The sequence below is a fragment of the Arvicola amphibius genome, chromosome 2 (assembly GCF_903992535.2).
Source record: "Arvicola amphibius chromosome 2, mArvAmp1.2, whole genome shotgun sequence".
Taxonomy (NCBI): Eukaryota; Metazoa; Chordata; class Mammalia; order Rodentia; family Cricetidae; genus Arvicola; species Arvicola amphibius.
In genome coordinates this window covers 25,487,881-25,512,719 of record NC_052048.2, presented here as the reverse complement: position 1 = coordinate 25,512,719, position 24,839 = coordinate 25,487,881, and the positions used below count along the sequence as shown (strand labels likewise).

General features: G+C 41.2%; 1 protein-coding gene across 2 annotated transcripts; it reads right to left on the bottom strand.

The window, feature by feature from the left end:
- Nucleotides 1–1,760: 1,760 nt before the first annotated feature.
- Nucleotides 1,761–20,990, bottom strand: C3ar1 (complement C3a receptor 1). 2 transcript variants are annotated; one of them, XM_038319070.1, is made up of 2 exons: nucleotides 20,819–20,990; nucleotides 1,761–5,921 (listed from the first exon to the last, which is right to left on the bottom strand). In XM_038319070.1, the coding sequence occupies exon 2, from the start codon at nucleotides 5,911–5,913 to the stop codon at nucleotides 4,465–4,467; it is 1,449 nt and encodes a 482-aa protein (XP_038174998.1). In that variant the 5' UTR covers nucleotides 5,914–5,921; nucleotides 20,819–20,990; the 3' UTR covers nucleotides 1,761–4,464. The 2 variants fall into 2 exon arrangements, with proteins under 2 accessions (XP_038174998.1, XP_038174999.1); XM_038319071.1 differs by having other exon boundaries at nucleotides 20,828–20,990.
- Between the last annotated feature and the right edge of the window lie 3,849 nt (nucleotides 20,991–24,839).

Here is a 24,839-nt window from a genome sequence, read left to right as displayed (position 1 = left end):
GCTTATCTGACTGTGACTGTCTGCAGGAGTGGTGGGGAAGAAAGAATGAGACATGGATTTTATAGTTGGTCTTTAAAAGACTATTAAGTGTAGCCAAGTCTTGTTGGAGGTTGGTGGGTAGAGGACGCCCACCTTGTTGGCATGTTAGCTTAAAGAGTGGTTGCAAAGTCCCCCCTAACCAACTGTTTGCAACTGAGACCTGCTGAGCAAGGACAGATCACTTTTCTCGAGTGGAGTGCCACTTGGTCTGTAAACTCCACTCCAGGGCCATGCCCTTGTCCCCATGTCCCGGAGCAGCCAACACAGAAGAGACTTCATGTTTCTTTGTCTGTGCTTTTTGTTGTTGTTGGTTTGTTTTTGTTTCTCCATGACAAGGTTTCTCTGTGTAGCACTGGCCGTCCTGGAACTCACTCTGTAGACCAGACTGGCCTCAGTCTCAGAGATCCACCTGTCTCCTAAGTGCTGACATTAAAGGTGTGTGCCACCACCTCCTGGTTTTTTTTTTTTTTTTTTTTTTGTTTTTTTTGTCTTATTGATTTTCCTTTTTCAGTGTGTGTGTCTTTTTTGATTTTTGTCTTTTGTTTTTTGTTTTTTTTTTGAGAGAATATGAAGTTGGATGGGTAGGGAGGTGGGGGGGGGTTCCTGAAGGAGTTGGGGGTAGAGAGAATATCAAAATATGTTTATTATTTTTTATGTGTATTATGTAATTTTTAAAAAGATTCAGGATACTATACTGTAAGGGAGTGTAGTGATGAGGCGAGCAGGCCTGCTTTTTGTCCTGCCTGGCTCCCACCCGGCTAGCTTTACACCCGAAATAATAACACACAAATTGTATTCATTTAAACACTGCCTGGCCCATTATTTCTAGCCTCTTATTGGCTAAATCTCACATCTTGATTACCCCATTTCCATTAAGTCTGTGTAGCACCACGAGGCTGTGGCTTACTGGAAAAGATCCTAACCTATGTCCGTCTCGTGTCGGAGATTCATGGTGTTTCTGCCTGACTCTGCTTTTTTCCTCCCAGAATTCTGTTCTGTCTACTCCACCCACCTAAGGGCTGGCTTATCAAAAGGCCAAGGCAGCTTCTTTATTAACCAATGAAAGTAACACATAGACAGATGACCCTCCTACACCAAGGGAGGGGTTGGGTCCTTGTTTCAGACTTTCTAGGGACGAGAGTATCAAATAGGTAAAGATTCTCATCAGAGTTGTAAAATCAGAAATGAGGATATCTAATTGTAGAACTTTCTTGAGTACAACCCAAAAGTAAAGAGATCTCTCAGGAGAAGTCAGTTATTGCCAGAATTACTATACTTTCAGTCTTCATATTATGCCAAGATTATTCACCCTATGCTCTTTACAGTAACCCAGGACCTGATGCCTGGACATTCAGAGCCTTAGGGGACCGGAAGCCCGGCCTTGATGTCACAGCAGTCTACAGTCACTCACATGAGCTCCATTTGCTGCGTAGTTAGCGGTTGTCGTCCAGGTCAAGTGTCAAACCAAGAGCCTGCAGGTGGGGCCTAGTGGAATGGCTCAGTTGTTTTGAGCACTCTGCTCTTGCAGAGGATCAGGATTTGGTTCCTGGCACCTACATGATGCTTCACAACCTGTAACTCCAGCTCTAAGGGATCAGACACCTGTTGTAACCTCCGTGGACACAAGGCATGCAGGTGGTGCACAGATACACATGCAGGCAAAACGCTCACACATCTAAAATCTAAAAAGAGAATGAACAGGATCTGTGAGTCCCAGAGCCTTGCGGATAAAAGTGTTTATTCATATGGGGTATATAAGCTTACATTGGAAAGGTAAAAGTGCTATTTTCTGCCCTAAATTACCTCGCAACAATGAAAGATTTTTAGTAATTTGAAATGTTTCTGTGCAGTAGTTTATAAAACAGTTGTAGCCTAAGACTCTTCCCTCAACAACCAAACAAACGTTTTTACAAGACTAACATAGGTTTAGTTTCCTGCCTCTAGGTGAACGCATCTGGATAGCTCAGCCAATTTGTGCAAACAAGCTTGAGGTTCAGTGATTTAACATGTGAAATATACACATAAGAATAGAAATACCAGGGGCTGGAGAGATGGCTCAGCAGTTAAGAGCACTGGCTGCTCTTCCAGAAGACCCAGGCTCATTCCCAGTCCCTACACAGCAGCTTACAACTGTAACTCCAGTTCCAGGGTACCTAACACCCTCATGTAGGCAAAACACCAATGCACATTAAAAAAAAAAAAAGAATAGAAGATGGTGGGAGTGGCTAATTTTTTAAAGTTAATTTAAAGGTTTAGTGTAGTGCTATGTATAATAGGTAAGATGTAGAACCTGGTGTCTGTTACCAGTTGAGTGGATGGTACAATGTGTTAAATACACACAGTGTGTTATTCTACCATAAAGATAAGAGAAATCCTGTTATTTTTAGCACAAAGGATGGAACTGGAGGACATTATGGGAAGATGATGAAGTGAACACAGAAGTACCACATAGTCTCATACAGGAGAGCCAAAAATGTCAGCCTGAGCTGGCTGGGGGAACACCTCGGTAGGATGCATGAAACGCTGGTTTTGATTCCCAGCGCCATATAAGACGATATAGTGGTCTTTAATCCTGCATGTGGAGGTGAAGGTAGAGGCAGGAAGATTGGAAGCTCAAAATTCTCTTTGGTTGCAAAGCAATTTTGAGACCATCTGGGATTCTTGAGACCTTGTCTAAGAAAACCAAATCAACTAGAAAGTGGAATAACGATGAAGCTGGGCTGGAAGCGTGAGTGCTGTGTGCACATATGGCTCAGTCACATGACTCGTCTGTGGAAGGTTAATGTGTGTTAATATAAAAACGGAAAGGACAGGAAAAGCGGTGCTATTGAAATGTATTGAAAAGAAAATTGTGTAGTCAGCTGGGGGGGGGTGTAACAAGAGACCTGTGAGTCTGGGGCTAGCCTGGGCTTCACAGAGGGACCTTGGCTCAAAAGGCAACAAAACCTAACAATAAAAAGTAAAAGAAAAATGGATGGTCACGAACAAACTAAAGTATAATACTCACTAATCAACACTGGGATGTTGGATGAAAATATGGAAACCATTTTTATCCTATCTACAAAAATCTGCAGTGTAAGCGCATGACTTGGGCACATCACGGTAAATGTCAGGATAAATAGCTACAATTCTCGACAAGATGCTCTCTTGAGATAAGAGGGAGAGGCAGGAATTACTGGGCATTGGAGAAAGAGGCCTCCTGCATTCCATCATTCAACAGTTCCTTTAAAATTGGGAGCATATATTTATAATACCATGGTCCAGGGAAATACTGAGTTGAAAAAAAATTCCACAGAGAGTGTGCCTGGCACTTTTGGCATGCGAGGTACCTAGAGTCGTGTTTCAAACCTTTCTGAAGTGCTGCCGTCAGAGTGCAGGGACCTGGGAGTGAGTTGAAGAATGCCAGTTCCACCTTTCGTGCATTCCTCCTTCCGTTAAGACTCGGTTTGGAAGGAGGAGAAAAGCATCTGTTTTATTCTACGTGAGGCACGAAGTCTAATGTGGAAGACTAAGAAGGGGGCCAGGCAGGGTGCTGTGTACCCCCATCCCCAGCAGGAGATAGCAAGACCCAGTGTGGAAAAGAAAAAGGGACTTCAAGAACTTAAGCAATGGGACATGGCCTTTAATCTCGGCACTCAGGGAAGCAGAAGCAGGGGGGTCTCTGAATTCGAGGCCAGCCTGGTCTACATAGTTCCAGGACAGCCAGGGCCACACAGAGAAACCCTGTCTTGAAAAACAAAACAAGAAAAGAAACGAAAAGAGAGATAGATAGATGGTTCTATGAACAAGTGGGATGCACAGGGAAGAGAGCACTCCAAACCACAGCTTCCAAAACACTGCACGACAGGAAAGTGTTCACGCATACCTGTGCTCCTTTAGGGTACTCATAGGCACCTGGAATTATCCGAGGATGCTCCAAGTCGCAGACACGTGTGCTTTTCTCTGCTGTCCCAGTCTCTAACTCATCACTCTTTGCTTTTGTAGGCTTTTTCTTTTTTGTATCTTATTTTCCCCCCACGAAAACCACCACCAACATCAGCACTATAAAGCTATACAATAAGGGAGTATCTTTCACTCAGGACAATAAAAGCAGCTAAAAAAAAGAGATTAATACTGAAAACGGATGATTAAGTTATTTGTCTCACACAACTTAGGGATAGGAGCAGACCAAGCCAAATGATTGTAAAACTTAACATTAATCAGAAGCAAGAGGGCCTGTTAAAACACTGGTCCCCATGGGCCAGTGGTTCTGAGTCAACAAGTCTGGGATGGGGCTTGAAAATTTGCATCTTTAATGTTTCCAAATGATACTGATGTCAATAATCAGAGCCCTCTGAGAGCCACCAAACTGTAAGTGTCTTGCTCACCATGCCATCCTTTATCAGTATTCACCTGGGAACATCTGCTTAAGTCCCCCACTCCACATCACACATCTGTACTCAAATTGTTTCTTCTTGACGAGGCTTTGTCCTGGGTACAGCTGGTGGAGTGCGTGAGCTCCTCACTAAAGGCCGCCTCCAGAACACCCTTTATGGACTGTTTTGCTTTCTTCCTGAAGTCCTTCCCCAAAAGGGCATAAAGGAAAGGGTTGAAGCAACTATTGGCATATGCTAAAGCGATGGAAATGTGGTCCCAGGATAATGCGGCTTCCATCAAATGAGTTTCTGGGTCAGCAATCAGCAATAGGACTCCAACAATATGGTATGGAGTCCAGCAGACAAAAAAGACAGTCACCACCACGAGGGCCACCCGCAAGGTTTTGCTCCGAGACTTGAAGTTGGATTTTTGCATTCGGAAGACAACGAGGCTGTAACAAGTCACCATGATGAAAAGGGGCACCAGAAAGCCCACCGCCAGCCTTGTGATGTTCATTGCCACCAGAGGTGTTGGCTTGTGATTGCTGTGTCTGAACTGAGTAGAATAATCATCCTGGAAATCATGTGACTGGTCAGGGTGGTGTACGTCACTGCTAGAAGCAGTAGTGGAAAGCCCTGTATGAGCAGAGAGAAAAGCATCAGCGTGTGTGTTGGTTCTGTGATCTTCCACAGGAAGCCCACTGGGGATGGCGGGTGTGAGCACACGGGGCTGTTTTACACTGTTGTGACCTTGTTCACTAGACAGTCTTGCTGAATCTAGAGGGAATGGATCTTCAGAAGAGTTTTGGAATATTTGCAACTGGAGGGCCGTGACAGCTGTCTGACGGTCATCACTTTTTTGGAAAGAGGAAGGCTCTGATCTGTCATCCATTTGTCCTATTAGCTGAGCAGTGGCGTTGTCAGTGGTATTGCTTTCTGGTAGATCTATATTATACATGTAGTCCCAATAATCAAAATTCTTGTGGGAATCAAAATTATAGATACACATACTGTGATTGTCTGTAGTGAGTAGATCACGGTATATAAATACTGGTACACACATCACAAAGGCCACAGCCCAAACACATCCACAGACGGTGAAGGCTGTTCTCACATTCCGATGATTCTGGCACCAGATTGGCTTGTGTACCATCAGACAGCGGTCCAGGCTAATAGCCGTAAGCAGGAAGACACTGGCAAACATGTTGAGGATGATGATGGATGGGATAAGTTTGCATAGGAACAAGCCATAGGGCCAGTAGCCTCGGAGAATCAGGTTAGCCAGGGAGAAGGGCAGGGAAAGGCAGCAGATGAAATCGGCCAGCGTGAGATGGAGAAACCAAACCGTGTTGACGGTTCGCTTCATCTTTAGGCCAGCCACCCAAAGCACCAGCCCGTTGCCTGGCAGCCCCAGGAGACAAGTGAGGCAGAGAATGACCATGGAGAGGATTTGTTGGGCATTAAATGGAGGCGGTGCGTGTGGGTCAGTTGAATTGGTGTCAGCAGAGAAAGACTCCATTGCTAAATCTGCAAAAAAAGATGAAGAAAATGTTAACTTTGTAAAAATAGGTATTCTTATGAGGACTTTACGTGGTGATACACCCCCCTCGATGCCAGAGGCTCTCAGTAGTCTGGTTTGCAATCTTTCACCAAAATAGACACTCAACAGCATTCTCTGATAGGCAATTTAGAATCTAAGATATTGATTTAAATGCATATCAAAAAGATAACTTCATTTGGAAGTTCACATCAGCTAAAATCCCCCCTTTTGTTAATTTTTTTTTTAACCCAGTGCTGAAATTCAAGCCTAGGGCCTGCACACTCTGGGCAGCGTGCTCTCCCGAGCTACAGACTCACCCCTTGACTTCCTGGCACACGATCTCCATGTTGCCCAACTGACTGTATCGTAAATTGACTGGAACCCACGATCCTCCTGCCTGACTTCTGGTCATGACAGGAATCGCTACCAAGCTTTGGAGTGGTGTGTTCTGTTCCTCATTTTCACTGCTGTGGAAGCCCAAAACTGTGAGCCTATTTCCACCTTGTCTGAAGGTCAGAGAGTTTGAACTTGCTCAACTATTAACAGCAATCAGGGTACATCCTGAGTCAGGATGTGGTTACTTGGTTCTTTTGACATAAGGTGGCCCATACAGCTAGAGCCACTTCATGCTGACCCATGGTCAGGAATTTCAAGCATACTTCTGCTCCTTCTTTTGAAACAGGAGGTTTGACCTTGGGAGTGGCTGCCTTCAGGATACTTGGTCTAGGATGGGTTCACTGCCTAAACAATAGAATGATAATGACTTGATGTCTCAAAATATTGAAGCAAGTAACGGTTCTAGATTGTATCATGTTAATGCAGGTCTTTGTCTTCTTCCCCCTGTGGTATTGGGGTACAAAAGTGTATGGAAAATTAAACTTGGGGATTTTCAGTAGTCACTGGAACTCCCTCCTGGTACTATTCTATGGTTTTTCTGTTTTGTTATTTTCACACGCGTCTTTGTATTCTTTACTAATATTTCTAAATCCCCACACCCCTACCCTGGCAAGAGGTGATTTTGTTGAGACTGGTCCCCGACACACAGCTTCTTTCTTCACTCAGTGCATAGTGATATTTCATTTGTATTTTAATAAATAAAACTTGCCTGAAGACCAGAATACAAAACAGCCACACTAGGCAGCCATACAGCCAGGCAGTGGTGGCACACACCTTTAATCATAATAGTCACACTAGGCAGCCATAGAAACTGAGCTGTGGTAGTGCATGCCTTTAATCCCATCACTAGAGAGGAATATAAGGCAGGATGAGACAGGAACTCGCTCTCTCAGTCTGAAGATTTCATAGAGGTAAGGGCTCTCTAGTGGCTTGGCTGCTTTGCTTCTCTGATCTTCAGGTTGAACCCCAACATCTGTCTCTAGGTTTTTATTATTTGTGCTACATCAGTGTCCACTACTAAAACGGAACAGATGTTTAAATGAGCAAATAAACAAAAACTTCTAGGTGGACTCTGTCTAATCTGAAGTTACCAAAGAACTTTAGAAAACTTCACCACACTGACAACAGCATATAAAAGTTAAACTTTGCATATCGGGGACTGGAGAGATGGCTCAGAGGTTAAGAACACTGCCTGCTCTTCCAAAGGTCATGAGTTCAAATCCTAGCAACCACATGGTGGCTCATAGCCATCTATAATGAGATCTGGTGCCCTCTTCTGGCATGCAGGCATACATACAGGCAGAACACTGTATACATAATAAACCTAAAAAAATTGCATATTGTCATTTCATTTATTTAGTGTGTGTATGTGTGTGCGCGCGCATGCGCGCACGCACATGCGTGCATACATGCATAGAGGTCAGAGAACAACTTTGGGGGCTCAGTTCTAGCATACACCAGCTAGCTTATACTCAAGCTTCCTTATATCTGTCTTTTTCATGCATATATAAAATTTAAAATCAAGGGGGCTAGAGAGAGATGGGTCAGTGGTTAAGAGTACTGTCTGCTCTTTGAGAGGTCCTAAGTTCAATGCCCAGCAACCACATGGTGGCTCACAACAATCTGTAATGAGATCTGGTGTCCTCTTCTGGCCCTCAGGCATACATGTAGACAGAACACTGTATACATCATAAATAAATCTTTAAAATTATTTTTTCAAAATAAAATTTAATAAAATTCAATTATATCATGCATATTTAAAAACAAATGTTGATGAAATATACATATAGCATAAAATTTACCATCTTAATTAACTACTTCAAATATGTAATTCAGCAATACCTTAGTTTCTTTGTGACTAATTTCCAAGATGTTTTCATTTAATAAAAAACAATTATCTACTCATTAAACAACTTTTGCCAGGCATGGTAGTTCACGCCTTTAGTCCCAGCACTCAGGAAGCAGAGGCCAGTGGATCTCTGTGGGTTTGAGGTCAGCCTAGTCTACATAATGAGTTCCAGGTCAGCCAGGGCTATGTAGAGAGACCCTGTCTTTAGGTAGATAGATAGATAGATAGATAGATAGATAGATAGATAGATAGATAGATAACAAAACAAACAAACCTCTCAGTTTAGGCAAACACCACACTTTGCTGCTATGAACTTGATTATATACTTAATGTAAGTAAAGTCATATGCTACCTGCTTTCCTTCATTCTGTTCCTGTGTGTGTGTGTGTGTGTGTGTGTGAACCAGAGGGTCTCAGTCAATAACCTTGAACTAACAGCAATCATTCCTAAACCTCCCAGGTAGTGGAATTACAGGCAAGAGCCTAAATGCTCAGCTCAGTCTTTAGCTTTTTATGTCTTTTTGCTTGTGATAACATCCTCCAAGTATGAGATGTGTCAGGATTTTCATTTAAAGGCTAAGGGTGCCTCTTGGTGAATGCCTGTAATCTCAGTCACAAGGCATAAGTATTACCTCCAGTTCAAAGCCAGTGTGGGCTACATAGTAAGAGCCTGTCTCAAAACAATTAATTTGATGTTCCAGTGTGCATGTGTAATGTATTTTATTTATCTAATAAACATTTGGATTGCTTCTACCTCTAGGGCATCTAAATACTATAGCTGTTTTTCTCTGCTTTCTATCACTATAATAAAACACTGACCAAAAGCAACTTGGAGAGGAAAGGATTGATTTCTTATATATTCAAGGTCAGAGTCCAGTGAGGGAAGGCAAGGGGCCTGGAGGCAGAGACTGAAGCAGCCACGGAGGAACGCGGAGGAACACTGTTTACTGCTGGCTTCACACAGCGGCTCACTCTGTTTTCTTATGTGTCCCAGGATCATCTATCTGGCCAGTGAGGACAGTGGGCTAGACCCTCCCACATCAGTGGCAATCAATAAAATGTCCCATAGAGTTGTCTGTGGGTCAATCTGATGAAGGCATTTCTCAACTGAGGTTCCTCTTTCCAGATTACTCTAGTTCGTGTTAGGTTGAGAGAAAGCCACCCAGGACAGCAGCTACGGACGTAATACAGTACTTTCTAGACTTACTATTTCAGTTAAGTCCCCACATCACACAGGAAGATGTAATTTAAGGAACATAAAGTTTTTATCTAATTATTTTCCAACTTACTCCCTAAATATATTTTTTAAGTTTTTGTGTTTTTAATTATTTATTTAATCTTAGTGTGTGTGTGTGTGTGTGTGTGTGAGAGAGAGAGAGAGAGAGAGAGAGAGAGAGAGGTTGTGTGTGCTTATGTACCCCACATGCAGGATTTTGTAGATCAGAACAGGGTGTCGGATACCCTGGAACTGGAGGTACAGACAGTAGTAGCTGACATGTAGGTGCTGGGAATTAAACCTGGGTCCTCTGGAAGAGCAGCTAGTGCTCTTAACCCCTGAGCCATCTCTCCAGACCCTAAATATCTTTCATAAGTGATTTCTCCACAATGATCTAAGTTGTACCACCCATTAGGGCATTGATTCTCCTCCTCCCCCTCTTCTTCTATTTTCCCCCACCCCCCGAGACAGGGTTTCTCTATGTAGCATTGGAGCCTATCCTGGAACTCACTCTGTAGAGCCTCCTGTCTCTGCCTCCAAAGTACTGGGATTAAAGGCCTGTGCCACTACTGCCTGGCTAGGGTGTTGGTTCATAACTTTAACACAGCTTCTCTTTCAAGGCTGTTGGCTTGTTTGGAGTTTATTTTTCTGAATGCTCATTCTCGTTTGTTTGTTTGAGACAGGGTTTCTCTGTAGAGCAGTCCTGGCTGTCCTGGAACTCTGTAGACCATGCTGGCTTCAAACTCAAGGATCTACCTGCTTCTGCCTCCTGAGAGCTGGGATTAAAGGCATAGCTGTAATGCCTGGCTTGAGATCATTCTTAACTGTCTTCTTCAGAGTTTGGGTTTATTTTGTTTTCTGTTCCTATTGCTCTGCTAAGATGGCATGGAGAACTCAAACCCAAACCAATTTTTCTATCTTCTGCAATACAGTTCTTAGCTGTCTCTCCTCCTGGTCAGCGATGCCCTCCCAGTGAGAGCCATTTCATTTTCCTAAATGGAGGCTAATGATTTCTGTTTAGAATTATACCCCTTATATGTCTTTTTCCTTTCTCTACACTGAATTTTTAACTGTTAAAATACTTACTCTTTGAAGGGGAAGCCCAGCCAATCACCTTGTTTTTAAGGCGTGTCCCCCTTAGGCTAAAATTTACTTATAAAATCTTGTGGGTGTGCAGCCCGCCTTCTCTTTGTTTTCCTGTGCTCCTCGCTGGAACCTTGGCTTTTGTAAGTTCCCTTTTTCTTTCCTTTATTAAAGCTGATTATTATATATTAAAGCTAGTCTGGTTAATCATAACTGCTGATCAACCACACCCCTTCATTTTGGTGCCCAACGTGGGGCATTTGGGAGCCTTTAGCTCCGGTTCCTGGGCTGCGTGGCAGGGATTTGGCCTTGGGCTTTTGATTGCTTCAGCGGTCGCCCAGCGCACAATTTTGCACCGCAGCTGCCTGCATGCTCCTGCACTCGATCTCAGCACATTTTCCCAGACTAGCCCGTCCCAGCCCTGCTTGTACAGAGCACAGGATGCGCATGCGTGACTCAGCCCAAATGCACTAACCCCTCAGGCAGTGCCAGTCCTGGCTGAGTTCGGCCTCAGCCCTGACTTGCTGGAGACAAGCAGTTACTGCCTGTTCCTGGCGTTCCAGCTTGTGCAGCCGCCACTGAACAAGCACAACCCCGCTGCCGTTACAGCACATGCCTGACCGGCTTCCCGGCTTCTTCCACCGGTACTGCAGACTCGGTTTGGCACTCCTGCTGAGCTGTTACTGCCTATGCCACGATAGCGATAGCGGAAGTAAGGTGTGAGCAACCAAGCCAGGGAGCGAGCCTGCAAAGGAACCGCAGGGCACGTGACTCGACCCAAGCGCACTCCCTCGGCCACTCTATCCCCTCAGGTGGCGCCCTCCCCCGCCCAGCTATAACCCACACAGTGCATGGTCTGTGAGCTTCTATTTTTTAGAATTTCCTTTCCGGTTCTGACTTTTTCCAGCCACGTGGATCCAGGTGCACCCCGCCACCTACTGGCAGGCAACGGTCATTACAGGTAAAATTTCTTTCGATTAAAAAAATGTCTGACCATATCACCGTTGAAGGCTTCTGCAGCCTATTTAATTATACCATGGCAGAGATATTGCAGGATACATATGATATTCCCATAACTTGGATATTTATAGGGCTTGCAATTTTTCTTGTATTTGGTTTCTTCCTTACAGGGTTTGATAATAGAGAAATGATAAAGTCCTTACAGATTGAAACCAGGATTCTTAGGGCAGAGGGTAAATGCTTAAGAGCAGAGATTGAATGCTTAAGAAAGGGCACAACTGTTTTGAGTGACAACTTTAAGTCGGTTGAGGTATTGCAAAAACAATTCAGACTGACACCAACCTCCTCAAGACAGAGTTTGAAGTTCTCAAGGAGGGGATAGGTCTTTGTCTGATATGACTCTGTCAACTGAGCAAAATTTAGAAAAGATACAGTCTGATATTAAGGAGAGATTCATTGCTGTGGAGGAGGGAACAGCTGATTTGGATCGTAAACATCAGTTCCTGTCTGTAGGAACTGAAACATTATCAGAGAGAATTAAAATTGCTGGATGTGACAATCAGACTTTGTCTAAAGGATATGACAGATTGGCTGACAGATTGTCAATACAAGAAGGCACAATTCATGCCATGAAAATTCTATCCAAGGATGAGATATTAACTCTACTGGACAAACTTCATACTTTAGAATCCTCCATGAAGGCCTTGGAGCATAATTCTGGACAGGAGATCCAGGCCTTACAGAAGGCAATGGTAAGCAGATTTGAAAAGATTGAGGAAATTATAGACTCTGATGAACAGGAGCAAATGGTAGAAAGGTGAAATTTAACTCCGTCAATGAGTAAAACTCTATGGGATAATTTCCATAAAGTTCTACCTGCCTTTCCAATAATAACATAAAAAAAGGTGACTGGTTCCAAAAACCCCAGGGTCATCAAGGAATACACATGGGAATCCATCCATAAGAATGATCTCAAAGAAATTAAACAAGCTGTTATGAATTTTGGGCTACATTCGTCCTTTGTTAGAGAGATACTCAAAACTTGGTCTATAAGCCCCACGATTGGATACAATTAGTATCAGCTGTTCTAGAGAGCGGATCGCAATTAAATTGGAAATGCATGTTCAGACAAGCAGGAAAGAGCGAAGGGAATTGAGATTTCCCTAGATCAAATTTTAGGTGAAGGACTTTTCTCCGATCCTCTAGAACAAGTTATTATGATGAACACACCTTATCCATATATACTACAGCAACCTTAAAGGCTTGGGACAGGGTTCAAGACCCAGGACAGAGAATGGAATTATATATCAGAGTTAAACAGGGTCAAAGAGAACCCTTTAGTGATTTTTTTACAAAGACTAAAGATATACAAATAGGGATATCTGACCCAGAAGCAAGATGTATAATAATTGAGTCTTTGGCCTATGAGAATGCCAATGTGGAGTGCAAAAGGATCCTGGGGCCTTTAAAGATCAGATCAGCGTCCTTGGACGAATGGGTCTTGCATACAATGAATGTTGATACATTTGACTATGGCACTGAAGCATGGGTAGAAGAAGCAATTTCTAATGCAAAAAGGAGGCATCAAGTTACCAAATGTTTTAATTGTGGCAAGATGGGACATATTAAAAGGAATTGCAGACAACAGATTTCCAGAAATAATAATAATAATAATGCCTCTTCTAGAAATAACAGACGTAGGACTCAGCCTTCAGGTTTATGTAGGAGATGTGGAAAAGGCAGACACTGGACGAATGAGTGTAAGTCAACAAGAGATAGACAAGGCAACGGCGAATGTGGTCCAGTTATTTCCAGTTACTGCAGAGAACATCCTCATCAGGAAAATTAGAAAGCCCCATGCCTGCTGTTAAAAGCAAAAATGGCCTGATGAGTTACGTGTATTTTGGCAGACTTCTATAAATGAACAAAGACCAAAGTTAAGAGTGTGTAAATGGTGTTTTTATTACTGGCCTACTGGATACAGGTGTGGATGTAAGTATCATTACTCCAGAATCTTGGCAACCGTATTGGCCTCTACAGGACGTAAATGTTCAGTTCCTGGGAATTGGAACCCTATCTCGAGTAAGGCAGAGCACGAGATGGGTTGAATGCAGAGGGACAGAAGGACAAATAGGAAAATTAAGGCCATATGTAGCTAATATTGCAGTGAATTTATGGGGCTGTGACCTTGTGCAGCAATGGAATACCCAAATTCTAGAGCCTATATTTCTGAGGAAAATATTAAAAGATATTACAGACGGTAAAAACCAGCTGTTCGGGCTGTACAAGAACACAAACCAATTGATGCCCCTTCAGAGATACCAACAGCCCTGCCTCTAAAATGGTTGATTGAGAAACCAATATGGACAAAGCAATGGCCTTTAGCTGAGGAAAAGTTGCAGGCTTTAGAACAGCTGGTACAAGAGCAATTAGATGCTCAACATATAGAAGAATCTACCAGCACTTGGAATTCTCCTGTATTTGTGGTTAAGAAAAAATCTGGTAAATGGAGAATGGTGATGGATCTTAGGGCTATCAACAAGGTTATTCAACCTATGGGTTCTCTGCAATCTGTAATTCCTTTGCCCTCTTTATTACCAAAAGGATGGCCTCTCATAATTATTGATTTAAAGGATTGTTTATTCACTATACCTTTACAAGAAAAAGACAGAGAAAAGTTTGCCTTCACAGTGCCTACTTATAATAACTCTCAACCTACAAGGAGATACCAGTGGACCGTCCTCCCACAGGGCATGTTGAACAGTCCCTCCCTGTACCACTACTTTGTAAATCAACCATTGCAAATAATATGCAAGCAATTTCCCAAGTCTATAATTTATCATTACATGGATGGTATTCTGTTATCTGATTCAAACATGGATACTTTAGAAAGACTGTTTGAAGAAGTAAAAATACTTTTACCTAAATGGGGATTGCAAATTGCTCCTGAAAAAATTCAGAGAGGAGATTCTATTAATTATCTAGGTTATAAAATAGGTTTGCAAAAAATTAAGACACAAAAGGTACAAATTAGGAGAGATCAGCTACAGACTCTCAATGACTTTCACAGGTTGTTAGGAGACATTTCCAGCCTACAACAGGCTATTGGGATAACATCTGATATGATAATTCATTTAAATAAAACCTTGGACAGTGAAAAAGACTTAAACAATCCCAGAGAATTAACAGCTGAAGCAGAAAAAGAACTGACAATGGTTGAAGAAAAATTGCAGGAAGCACATGTGGATAGGGTGAATCCAGAGCTCAGTTGTATTCTTGTCATATTACCTTCCAAAATTTCTCCTACAGGAATTTTAATGCAGAGAGATGATATTATCTTAGAATGGATCTTTTTACCACATAAACCAAGTAAGAAATTAAAAACTTATGTGGAAAAAGTCTCTGAATTAATTATAAAAGGCAAATTGAGACTTCGTCAATCAGCAGGCATAGACCCAGCAGAAATTATAGTGCCTTTTACTGCTGATGAACTAAAAAAATTATGGGAAGATAACGAACCATGGCAAAGAGCTTGTGCTAATTTTTTGGGAGAAATCAATAACAACTATCCAAAAAGCAAGAGGCTTAACTTTACAAAGAGAACTTCTTGGATTCTTCCTCGAATCATCCGTGCTGCTCCGATAACCGGAGCCCGTACATTTTATACTGATGCTAATAAATCAGGGAAGGCAGGTTACAAATCAGAAGATTTGAGTAAGGTGGAACAAAGTCCTTATGATTCTGTCCAGAAGGCAGAATTATATGCCATGGGTGGAACAAAGTCCTTATGATTCTGTCCAAAAGGCAGAATTATATGCCATTCTTATGGTGGTAAGGGATTTTAAAGAACCTCTTAATATAGTTACTGACTCACAATATGCAAAGAGTTATCTTACATATTGAAACTGCTGAATTTATACCTGATGATACAGAACTAACCTCATTGTTTATCCAGGTACAAGACATGATCAGGAACAGGCTTTAACCTATGTATATAACACACATCCAATCCCATACAGGTCTGCCAGGTCCTCTAGCACAAGGTAATGCAGAAATTGATCAATTGTTGATTGGTAGTGTGCTGCAGGCCTCTGAATTTCATAAAAAACATCATGTCAATAGCAAAGGCTTGAAGAGTTTTCTATTACATGGCAACAAGCTAAGGAGATTGTAAAGAAATGCCCTACTTGCTCTTTCTATAACCAAACACCACTGCCTGCAGGGACTAATCCTAAGGGCACTCAAAGAAATGAAACCTGGCAGATGGATGTGTTCCACTATGCAGAATTTGGCCAATTAAAATATGTACACCACATCATTGACACTTATTCAGGTTTTCAATGGGCAACTGCTTTAAGCTCAGAAAAAGCTGATTCAGTAATCATTCATTTATTAGAAGTTATGGCCATCATGAGTATACCTACACAAATAAAGACAGATAATGGTCCAGTGTATGTCTCTAGGAAAATGAAACGTTTTTTTTTTTTTTGCTTATTACAATATTAAGCATGTTACAGGTATACCATATAATCCTACAGGTCAAGCAGTCATAGAAAGATCAAATAGAACTATAAAGGATATGTTAAACAAACAGAAAGGGGTGGAAAATAACCCTAGAAATAGGTTACATAATGCTTTATTAACCTTGAATTTTCTCAACACTAATGAGAAGGGGACAACGGCTGCAGAAAGATATTGGATAATGGAAAAGTCTGCTGAATTAAATCAACCAGTTTATTTCAAGGATGTGCTGACCTCGCAATGGAAGCCAGGAGATGTGCTGCATTGGGGAAGGGGTTTTGCTCTTGTCTCCACAGGAGAGGAAAAATTGTGGATACCATCAAAATTAATAAAGTTTCAGTTTGAAGAGGAGAAGCCCCTTGGAAAAGAAAAATAATTCATTCACGAGGATGACGATCATATTGATGGTAAGAAAAACATATAGGTTGGGAGGCAGGGTTCTTTTCTTATCTCCACAGGAAACCACTCATGTTCAAAGAATTTAAGGGACCCTGGATATTTAAATACTGGTGGATGGACACTAGTTATAACCCAATATGGATCAATATGGAACCCGAATAGGTTTAGTAAGTATAAAACATTATATATATTATATATATTATATCATATATTATATATATACACATTACTGTGCTTTTATTTATAAGTATGTAGAGCTTGTTTTGGAGTTGGACTATAGCTCAGTCTCTCTTCAATTCCAAGCCTGTTGATAAGAGATATCTCAGAGTTTCTGTCTCAGGTCAGGAGCCATGATATGGGACAGAATAATAATAATAATAATAATAATAATAATAATAATAATAATGATAATAATAATAATAATGATACTTGATAAACTTTCTTTGCCTTTCCTCATATTTGTCTCTGTCTTTATTATACCTTTCATTGAATATATATATATATATGTCTGTATATGTCTTTGTAGATAATGTTTACCTTTTCTGTAACAAAACAAATTTTCCTTCAGTAATCTTTGAAGTTTCCAGGATGAAGATGGGGCCCGACAACATCAACTTCACCTGGCTACTATGACGTCATGTTTTTAATAGCGCTAAAATTAGACTTGTTTTTTGGTACCAACTGCACAAGACAGTTTCGAATGGTGCACAATTTTAACAACACTCTGGCCGGACCTCCTCAAAACACTCAGAGGCTAGTTACAATTTTCTTGACCAAATGTTAATCTGGGAATTTTACCATCATTTGCTTTCACAGGACCCCCTGAGAAGAATGTTGCCCCCATGTCAGCTGGAAGCAATCTTAGAGGACGACGCCCCCTCTCCCAACAGAGTTTGCCCTCAGGTTTAAGGACATCATTTAGTAGTTGGTATAGGGTTGAGGGGATGAGGGAGGTATTATATGGACTCAGGGGTGTTTATTGAAATAAAAGGGGGAATTAACTGGTTTTATGGGATGATTGGTATTTGTGAATTATTGTTTTTAGAAAATTGCATTGGTGTTGATTCTTGTATATTGAACATTGTATGTGAGTATGCTTCTACCTCTATTTATTGTATGAGAGTATGCTTCTACCTCTGTTTAAAATAATTGTTATATTGAGATATTTACCATATTGCAATGTACATTTCTACCTCTGATATTATTTATGTAATCACATTGTTACATTTGGAGATCATTGTCCTCATTTATTGCACAGTTGTTTATTCTCTTAGTCTCCAAGTTAGATAGGTTTTGAGAATTATATATCAATAGTCATATATGTTTGTCATATTTATATTTAGGATATTCAGTTTTTTTAGATACATAGAGATTATATTTTGTATAGATAGTATAATCTTCGACCTCTTTGAAGAGCTGTAGAAAATGGCCTTTAATCTAACCTAGAGTTTTGTACTTATGAGACACAATCACTCCTGGCAACACCCCCGCTCTACTCCCGAGAGAACATTGAGCACCAAAGACACTCCACTGGGAGCTTGTCTTCTTGGCAGAACTGGCCTTTGGGCAAAGAAAAGCCCATACCTCAACTACTGACAAAGATACAGAATATCCATAAGTGGATAAAACAGAATTGTCTTATCTTGCTAAGACAGGGTAGGATAGTTCTACAAAAAGTTCCTTGCCTTTGAAAAATGTTATGTTAGTTGTGTCAGGCCTTAGCCAAAGTTGGTTGCCTCAACATTGCAAAATGAGACTTTGGGTAATTACCCAGGTAGTCAGTTGTCTCTGTCATTTGTTGCACATTTTGGAAGTTTCTCGTTTGTACTTCCTGGTTGCTTAACTAATATTACTTCCCTTCTCAGATCTTTGATGGGATTAAATATTCGATAATTGTAGTTACCCTCTACATTATTTAGACTCCTTGAATAGAATGTTTAGTAAAACTTTTGTTATATGTTTCTTGCTTAATATTGTTTGTTGTTTGTAATTTTATATTTATTATTTGTTCCTATTGTATATAGTTGTATTTGGTTTGGTTCTGTCTTATTTAGACAAAATGGGGAGAACTGTTCCTATTGCTCTGCTAAGATGGCATGGAGAACTCAAACCCAAACCAATTTTTCTATCTTCTGCAATACAAGTTCTTAGCTGTCTCTTCTCCTGGTCAGTGACGCCCTCCAAGTGAGTGCCATTTCATTTTCCTAAATGGAGGCTAATGATTTCTGTTTAGAATTATACCCCTTGTATGTCTTTTCCTTTCTCTACACTGAATTTCTAACTGTTAAAATACTTACTCTTTGAAGGGGAAGCCCAGCCAATCACCTTGTTTGTAAGGCGTGTCCCCCTTAGGCTAAAATTTACTTATAAAATCTTGCTGGTGTGTGGCCCACCTTCTCTTTGTTTTCCTGTGCTCCTTGCTGGAACCTTGGCTTTTGTAAGTTCCCTTTTTCTTTCCTTTATTAAAGCTGAATATTATATATTAAAGCTAGTCTGGTTAATCATAACTGCTGATCAGCAATGCCCCTTCAACACTTCAAGACTAAACTCTATGCATTTTATCTGAAATATTCTCTTATAATCTCTTGAAGATTCTCCAGTCTCTTCCTTGCCTGGATGTGTGTGTGGTTGAATCTTTTCTGATACGCTCTATGAGGTAGCACATTTTATCTTGTGTTGTAATCCTTATCGTGACCCTAAACTGTGTGATGGCCATGATAAGACCTGTTTATAAATGCGTGTTCGCCTGATTGTATAGCCCAGGCTGGCCTCCAGCTGGAGAACTTCTGCTTCAATCTACCAGGCATTTGGCTCCCAAGGCATGTACCACCATGACCAGGAGGATGCTTGCTTTCCAGGTTTCAACGTGTTCGCTTTCAATTGCATTTAACATTTTAGTTCTGAGCCTTTTCATTTTTTTTTTTTTTTTTTACCCAGATGGCTTTCTTAATTCCTACGTTATTTCTTCTAATTTCTGCTTTGTTTCTAAGTTCCCAATTCTTACCGGATGTAATGGCACTTTACTCTTTTTTTTTTTTTTTTTTTTTTTTAGCGGAAGTCCAGATATTTGGAAATTATTCTGCTGAGCTTGACAAAGTTTGCCACAACGTTGTACCCGACAAGCAGAAGTTAAAATAATGAGTCAACAAAATGAAAAAAGGAGAAATGCTTCCCATCCTCCTGTCTTTTTCTACTCAGATCCCCAAATCCTACGAGTCCCTGATGTGAACGGCAAGACTGCTGATCTATCGTCCCAACGTTCATGCACAGATTCTTAAGATCCCGAGAGAAAAACAGTCAGAGATGGCTAGGAACAGACAAGCACACAGAAATCATCCCTCTTCCCTTTGCAGTTTTTGATGCTGAAACTCAGGGGACTGTGTGGCCCTCACAGGGTCACAGCAGGAAAGGGTCACAGGTGCTCCATCCAAAAACTACAGGCCAATGTTCTTTTTACTGCAAGGATCACATCACTGAGAAACTGCGGTCTTGATAAGAAAGCAGGCAGTGCACTTGAAAGAACAGACATTGAAAAGGGCAAGGGCCCCATATGAGAGAAACTCAGCTCTATGCTGTGAGCTGTCGTCTAAATATCACAAGTTATCTGCTTTGAAAGTGTATGCAAGTCAGGCCTTAAAAACCCATCACTGCAAGATCACAGTTCATATTTACACAAACCCCTCCCAAAACAAAAACACCCTCTAAATGTATGATTATTAGTTTTTTTTTAAAAAAAGATTTTATTATTGAGCTAGCCAGTAGTAATTAAAAAAGATAACTAAAATACTGAGCCTAAAATTTACCTGTGATGAGTAAAGAAAAGCCAATTCCCAAATCAGATACTAATTATAGGATGATAGAACTGGCAGCACCAGGGAAAGGCTCAAAGAACTGGAGGGCAATTTAGCGAGACAGACAGCCCGGGAATCCTCATCCGGGTATATCCATATGCATATCCATATCCATATCCATATGCATATCCATATACATGATCTGTGGCCGGTGATTGGAGAAACAAAACTAATGGGAACAAATAGAGTCAGAGGCCAGAAGAAACCGTCATTTATGATGGTGAATGACATAAATATTCATTATTTTCGGAATGAAAATATTAAAAACAAAGACAAACAGAATGAATAGGATTTAGTAAAAGAAAGTAGACATGGGGATTAAACAGGAGAAATAAAAGCTAGGGCAAGAGTCGGGTATGAGGGTGCACATCTTTAACCCCAGCACTCAGGAGGCAGAGACAGGATTTACATCTCCGTGAGTTTAAGGCTAGCCTAGTCTGTGTAGCGAGTTCCAGATCACCAAGACTACACGGTTAAGACTCCCTAAAAATATAAATCTTAGGGCAAGAATAGAAGGAAACAGAAGATAATGAACTTGGAACCACTGTACAGAAGTAGTAGAGCAGGCTGAAGAGAGCCCAAGGCCTCAGGCCCTTCTAGGTTTTCTTACCAAACACACCGAGATGGAATCAGAGGGCTCCAGTACTGGTCTGCCGGTCACCAACAAATCCTGTCTGGTCCCCACACTTGGCTGAAATGAAGTCATGAAGTACATCGGGCAAGTTGCTGAACACTTTCTTCCCCCGTGGTAAAGGGAACTCAGGATCAGATAGACTGCTATCTATCTGACTTCACAGGAAGGGCCTGTCTGTGAGTCACGTCTTAAACTTAGGCTGTTTAGATAAGAAAAGCAGAAGGAGAGAAGCAGGGAGTGGAGCGCAGAGGGTCTCTGCGGGAGCCTGGCATCCTAGCTTCTCAATGCTGAGGCTGGAGGTGAGAAATTTCCAGGCCTGGGCTACGAAGTAAGGTGTTTTTATTTATTTTTATTTTTTCCTTTTAAATTTGTTTTATTCTTGTGTATGTGTGTGCCACATGTATATGGGTGCTCACAGAAGCCAGAAGAGGATGCTAGATCCCTTGGAACTGGAGCCTCAGGTGGACGCTGGGAACTGAGGGTCCTCTGCCAGAGTAAAAAGTGTTTTTAACCTCTGAGCCATCTCTCCAGTCCCACAGAGTTAGGGGTTTAAAAGATTTATTTATTTGTTTCATGTGTAAGAGTTTTGTCTTCATGTATACACACACACACACACACACACACACACACACACACACACCCCTGTAATACAAACAGACTTTGCATACAAGTAGAAATAAAATGGAATGCAATGGGTGTGGATATGTTCATGGGGGTGGGGCAATCTGGGAAAAGTGAGGTGTAAACAAGCCCTAAATGATTACAGGGCTGGAGTGCAAGGGCAGGTGACAGGTGCTGAGTCCTGAGAAGCTGTGCCCGCGGCAAGGGTAAGTGAGAACAGTCGGCTCAGTGGCTAGCCTGCAGGCACCAGGCTGTTTTCACCAGGTGACCGCAGAGTCCCAAGAGCGTTCCTGCTGCAACGAATCCTTCCCTGTCCATCCAGCGTGGTGGCCCACATCTGTAAAGCCCGCATTTGGGATGCTGAGGCAGGAGGATCACACGTTCCGGACAGCACGAGCTACAAAAGGAGATACCCACTCAGACAGGTAGACGAAGACTTCCCCCTATCATTCTCATACATGCGGCCGAAGCCGATTTTGGTTCTCTATATGGAACGACATAGAATGTATTTCTTTCTTTCTTTTTTATTTATTAATTATATATACAATATTCTGTTTGTGTGTATGTCTGCAGGCCAGAAGAGGGCACCAGACTTCATTACAGATGGTTGTGAGCCACCTTGTGGTTGCAGGGAATTGAACTCAGGACCTTTGGAAGAGCAGGCAATGCTCTTAACCACTGAGTCATCTCTCCAGCCTAGAATGTATTTCAATACATATGGTCTTCTGTGACAAAAGCTCCAGTCAACACCGATCAACTCGTTCACAGAACAGCTTTGCTCCGATCTTTGTTTGCCAGCAAATAATCTGATATGACTGAGTCAGAAAATCTTAAAAAAAAAAAAAAGCGAGCGTTGTATAATATCCTTTAAGTTATTTCTATTGTTTTTTTATCTACTTGAAATAGTATGGACATATAAAAATAAATTGAGATAATACTAAAATATGAAGAAAAAGGATGAAAATATGAAAGATTTTTATTTCTTACTTTGCTTCTAGAATAGCCACTTTTAATAGGTTAGTGTCCAGTTCTTCTTGATGTTTTTCTTAAATGCAGTATATATATAATAAATTTTATATATATGTATATATGTGTATATATATATATATATATATATATATATATATATATATATATATATATATATATATATATTAGTTTTTTTAAACAGGGTTTTTCTGTGTTGCCCTGACTGTCCTGAAACTAGCTCTGTAGACCAAACTGGTCTCAAACTTATAGAGATCATCTGCCTTTGCCTCCTGAGTGCTGGGATTAAAGGTATGTGCCACCACTGCCTGGCACAAATACTTTTTTTTTTTTGGTTTTTCAAGACAGGGTTTCTCTGTAGTTTCTAGAGCCTGTCCTAGAACTAGCTCTTGTAGACCAGGCTGGCCTCGAACTCGCAGAGATCTGCCTGCCTCTGCCTCCTAAGTACTGGGATTAAAGGCATGCGCCACCACCGCCCAGCACAAATACGTTTTTTTAAAAGTAGTTTTGAACAAGATGTAACATAATTGCTGTGGGATTTTATGGCTTGACCTTCCACTGAACAAATCAGAATTTATTTTTATGCCCATATACAATGTACACAGTTTTATTACATATTTTTTTCGTGTGTGTGTGTGTGTGTGTGTGTGTGTATTTTTCCCCCTCAGTATTTGAAAACATTGAATAATGAAGGTATTCAGAAGGCATACAAAAATAGTATTACAATATGTTGGATATTCATACATGTACATATATATTCACATAAAATGTATATTGTTGAGACAATTCGTTACCATGGTCAAACATTAAATTAGAAGAATTAAAGTGAAAACTAAAGTTTCTGAAACAGTTTTGTTTCAAGATTTAATTTATATAACCTTTTAAAATTATATTTTATGTCTGTATGTGTGTCTGTGTGCCACTTGTATACCTGGAGTCCACAGAGTACAGAAGGGGGCATTGAATCCTGTGGAGTATAGACTATAGTTATAGTTATAACAAGGCTTATAGAGCTATGAGCTACCATGTAGATGCTGGGAATTGAACCCCAGTCTTCTGCAAGAGTAGCCAGTGCTCTTAACTGCTAAGACGTCTTTCCAGATCCTAGATTTATCTAAATTATAATTCTGTATATTTGTGCATCTGTGTGTTTGTGCATGTGAGTGCAAGTGCCGAAGGAGGCCAGAAGAGGGCGCCAGATACCCACGGGAATGGAGTTACAGGTAGTTGTGAGCTGATAGGTGAAGATGCTGGGAAGTGAACTCAGGTCCTCTATAAGAGCAATGAATGTTCTTAACTCCCCAGCATCACTGATCTATTTTTAAAATAATAAGCAAAATTTATATAAAATGCAAATGTAAACATGCACTTCCATTTCATGCTTTTTTTTCTTTTAAGTTTTTGTGTAGATGTATTTGTGTATTTGAGAGTGAGAGTATATGTGTACCTGTGTGTATGTACAGCTGTGTGTGCTTATGAAGGTGCTTGAAGAGACTGGGTGAAGATGTTGGGTGTCAGGTGTTTGGCTCTACCACTATCTACTCACCTTGAGCCGGGGTCTGTCACTGAACCTGCATCTGGGCTGGGTATCTTCCAGGCCCTAGGATTCTATTCTCTGTCAACTTTCCAGGGCTAGGATTACAAGCATGCACCGGGCTATGCCCAGTTGTTTATATGGAGCTAGGATCCAAATTCTAGTCCTCATGATTGTGTAGAAAGTGCTCTTAGAATGCACTCAGAAGCTTCTCCAACTTCTCACATGCTGTGGTGGTTTGAGGGAGATGTCCCCTTTAAGTCCCAGGTGTTCAAGCATCCTTGGTCCCCCAGTTAGCAGCTGTTTGGGGGAGGATCTAGGAGGTGTCACCTTGATGAAGGAAGTATGTCACTGGGGGATGGGCTTTGAAGTTTCAAAGAGACCCCATTTTGAGTGCACTCTCTTGTTGTGGGATATTTTGGTCACCCTCAGAGACTCCCGAGACTACCAATAAAGTTTATTTTGAATTAAGGAGCTAGCTAGCTACTGGCTGATCAAAATTAGCGCTTAGAGATTTTGGAGGACCCAGGATATATACAGAGACACAGGAAGTAGTAGGGAGTGGCAGAGAGAGAGAGAGAGAGAGAGAGAGAGAGAGAGAGAGAGAGAGAGAGAGTCACTAGTTGCTTTTCTGCCACTTCTCTGATCAATCAAGTTTTTACTTAGTAATTTTACCAACATCTTGGTAACCAAATTGGCCTCTTCAGGAGCAAAATATTCAGCTTCTAGGGATTGGAACTTTGTGTCAGGTAAAACAAAATACAAGGTCGGTCAAAGGTATAGGGCTAGAAGGACTGGTAGGAAAATTAAAGCCATGTGTGGCTAACATAGCAATGAATTTATGGGGATGTGATT